Source organism: Neophocaena asiaeorientalis, unplaced genomic scaffold, assembly GCF_003031525.2.
Source record: "Neophocaena asiaeorientalis asiaeorientalis breed wild unplaced genomic scaffold, Neophocaena_asiaeorientalis_V1.1 scaffold226, whole genome shotgun sequence".
In the NCBI taxonomy this organism is placed as follows: domain Eukaryota; kingdom Metazoa; phylum Chordata; class Mammalia; order Artiodactyla; family Phocoenidae; genus Neophocaena; species Neophocaena asiaeorientalis.
In genome coordinates, this window is record NW_020173037.1 from 1,733,840 (window position 1) to 1,737,521 (window position 3,682).

General features: G+C 32.9%; 1 protein-coding gene across 2 annotated transcripts in view; it reads left to right on the forward strand.

Moving 5' to 3' along the window:
* The window catches only part of SNTG1 (syntrophin gamma 1), a 188,126-nt gene that overhangs the window by 156,066 nt on the left and 28,378 nt on the right, over window positions 1-3,682 (forward strand). For both annotated transcript variants that reach the window (XM_024742651.1, XM_024742652.1), the window contains exon 15: window positions 3,313-3,405. In XM_024742651.1, coding sequence (XP_024598419.1) covers window positions 3,313-3,405 — 93 coding nt within the window. The remainder of the gene's footprint in view (window positions 1-3,312; window positions 3,406-3,682) is intronic.

Consider the following 3,682-nt stretch of genomic DNA (forward strand, 5'->3'; position numbering starts at 1 on the left):
GTCCGGAGCCTGTGCTCCGCAACGGGAGAGGCCACAACAGTGAGAGCCCCACGTACCGAAAAAAAAAAAAAAAAATAATAATAATTTAGCTGTATAGAACCTCAATTCAATAAATAGATATTTTAATATCAAAGTAGAAAGATGAAAAATACCTTAAATGTTATTTTATTCCAAGTATCAACACTTAAGACCATTTTAAAGCATTGTATAAAGTTGTACAGGAGTTGACGTGTTTGTTATTTATTTTGATAGTTTGGGGTTTTCCTAATTATCATTTCCCTAGAATATCACACTTCACTTGGAAACAAATACATGGTGATTTCTACCTGCTGGTTTCAAGTTAAAATTTCATTTTAAGTCTCTTGATGTTTAGAAGTGAGATAGAGATAAAATTATATTGTTTCACTGTATTTTACTATTTTTTAAAATCTGGACCTCACATTCTCTAAACTGATGTCCTGAGCAATGCATTTCTTTGTACTAGCACCTTACGTATTCACAATACAAATTTGAGATGCATATGGTAAGTGAAAAGAAAAATATTTAATGTCTTTTTAGCTTTTGGTTGTTTTATACATTTTATAATTTCCCCTTGTTTACTCTACCAGAAATCAGTAATCAACGACTGAACACTGTGGTTCTGTTATTTTCAAAATTCAAAGATGTGAATATGTTTACATGAAAAAGTTTGTGGTTTACTTCTATTTCCTAATATTTCCACTTCCACTAAAGTTGGTAAAAAAATAAAGAGAGGACATACTCCTATTGTGAAACAGGCATAAAAGTAGGAAATTAATAAACTAATACAATAAAAATTAATAAAATTAATCTATTTTTATTTTGAAATTAGTTTTCATTAACAGGACTGCACCCTAACATTTTCTAGCTTCTAATCTATTCCTTTATCTATTTAAATATTTTCTGATCTCTAATGTACTTAATATTGATATAAATATATATTTATTTAAAGGATAATTCACTGAAAGCAGGTATTTCTAAACATCCTACATTGTCATTTCAATTAACACCTTAAAATCTAGCCATACTTCCCAGGGTGACAGTAGAAAATGTAATGAACATTGAAACAGAAATATGACAATTTGCATGAATTACATCTTACATTCACCTAGTATTCAAAGTACCAGAGTTAAGCCTAATTAATTTACTGTATTTTTAGTACCTTTATTTGTCCAATTTCTGAACAATTTTCCCAGAGTAAGTGAATAATACTGGTAAGGGACATATAATTGTTTTTTACACTAATTCAATATGAATTAATACAACCCTTTTAAAATAAGACTTTCTGTGAATAAGTGTGTCCCATTCAAAACTTGATTTCTTTTAATGTTATTATTTCAGACTCTTTCATTGTGCTTTATCCAGCTATAGACAGTTAGCTGTCATCCAAAAGGGCATGTAAAAAATCATTTTATGTATCTTCAAATATTGTGTAATAATATATAAAATTGTGCAAAAATCTTTCAAAGTGTTTCTAGCTTGAAATTCCCTAAAAAGGATAATTTTTTTGCTTTTCTCTAACTATAATCCAACTTTATTATAAAATAAATGTAGAAATTAAACAATAAACATTTCAATGTTAAAACATACAAATATACTCATTACATATGTTTATGAAGACTATAAATCATAGAATAAAACTTCAGCGGATCTCAAGTTATATCGTATCTGTTTCGATTTAATGATTATCGAAACAATGTAATTTAATTCATAATTCTGTTCTTAATGAGATAAAATGTAGTGTTCCATACTGAAGGTGTTTCCACCTGACATGTATTGTTTAAATAATGTCATTTGAAAATAGCAAGCAATTATGTCTAAATTGGAGAAAATGAGATGGCCTTGGATATTCCTTAAGTTGATAGTAGTTTTAATAAAGTGGTAATGGGTGGGTACAAGCATGGAAGGTAAGGTGTTCATGTATTAAATAAAATTACACCCACAAATAAACTTACAAGGCCCATTAAGTTTGCTTTCTAATCTGCTTTTTTGAAAAACTTAACTCCAAATGAATAATCTGGCCTGGTTATAACTTTCCAGTGCAGATTGGGCTTAAACACATGAATATAGCTTTTTGGTGGAGTCAACGTGATGCATTTAGCCATCGTCAGAATGAGATTCACTTAATGTACATTTATACACAGTATTATAAACACAAATATGACGTAAGGATTGGTATCGGACATTTGCTTGAGATAGGTTTCTCTCTTTCTCCCTCTCCCTCCCTCTCTCTCCCCTTTGTGAATTACAAATGTTTTTCTTGGGACTTCCCTGGCGGTCCAGTGGTTAAGACTTCACCATCCAATGCAGGGGGTGTGGGTTCGATCTCTTGTTGGGGAGCTAAGATCCCACATGCCTCTCGGCCAAAAAAACAGAACATAAAACAGAAGCAATATTGTAACAAATTCAATAAAGACTTTAAAAATGGTCCACATCAAAAAAGTCTTTAAAAAAAAGGTGTTTCGCTTGATTTGAATATCCCACTCCAGTTTGCAATTAAATGCAAATAAAACTGGCCTGTGGACATAAAAATGCATTGTTTCATATAAGCCCCAAGTGTGTATTTCTCATCTGTTATTCTTGTATTCCAGCATCTATACTTTACTAGTTTTCCCAAACTATTTATATAAGTAAAATTGTAATTTAATCTGATCTCAGTGTGAACGATCATTAATTATTGATTTCGAAGAATCAATAGGCTTACACAAATAATAGAAGGGTAAATGTCTTTAGGACATAACTTGTACCACACTGATGAACATGTAGAGACTCTTAAGGTCAAGACGTTTCTTGTATTTCTTGCTCTGATGATTAAATCTGTTTGTGTGCCTGAGAGCTCTCTTTTTAAGAATATCAATGAAATTGATATGCCAAGAACTTAAGTAATACCTTAATATTTAATAATTCACTTTTAGCTTAATAAAAATGCAGTGATATTTAGCTACAGAATATGACAACTTAACATAATCTTGCCTACACCTAAAAATGTGTATACAGTTTTATTGCCAAGATAGGGAAGGGCATCAGTGTGACACAGGTAAAGACAAGGTCACCAGGGCAGGGTTGGAAACTCAGCCCTGCAGCCCCCGGGCAGGTCAACAACCACTCGGCCTGTGTTTTGTTGACGTTAGGATGTTGACAACACCAGGTTCCTTATACGGTTATTGCTGAAATAAAGTTAGCTGTTGTATGAAGAACTTATCACAGCGGATGTGACACAGTCCGATATGTGTGGACTATTAACCCTGACATTGGGTCAGTCACATGAAAGTAACAGTGTTTTGTTCTGCCCAGTGCAAGACCTATGCGTGCGTGCTGGAAAGCCACCTGATGGGGCTCACGATCGACTTCAGCATGGGCTTCATCTGCTTTGACGCTGCGACCAAGGTACTGTGCGTGGTCAGCGCGAGGGTGCGCGGCCTGGGTCCTAATCAAGGACGACTGGAATTGCTTCCAGCTCCTGTCAGCACTCTGACTGGTTATCAGGTGTTGGATTTAAGGTCCTCGTTTTTATTAATAGGAGATAAATTATGCCTTAATATGTTTATAGAAAAACAAGAGATTGAATTTTAATAAAACAAATGTGTTGCCAGAAAACATTATAACTATAAAAAGTGTATATATATGTACTATATAGACATATATGTCTATATATTATATATAT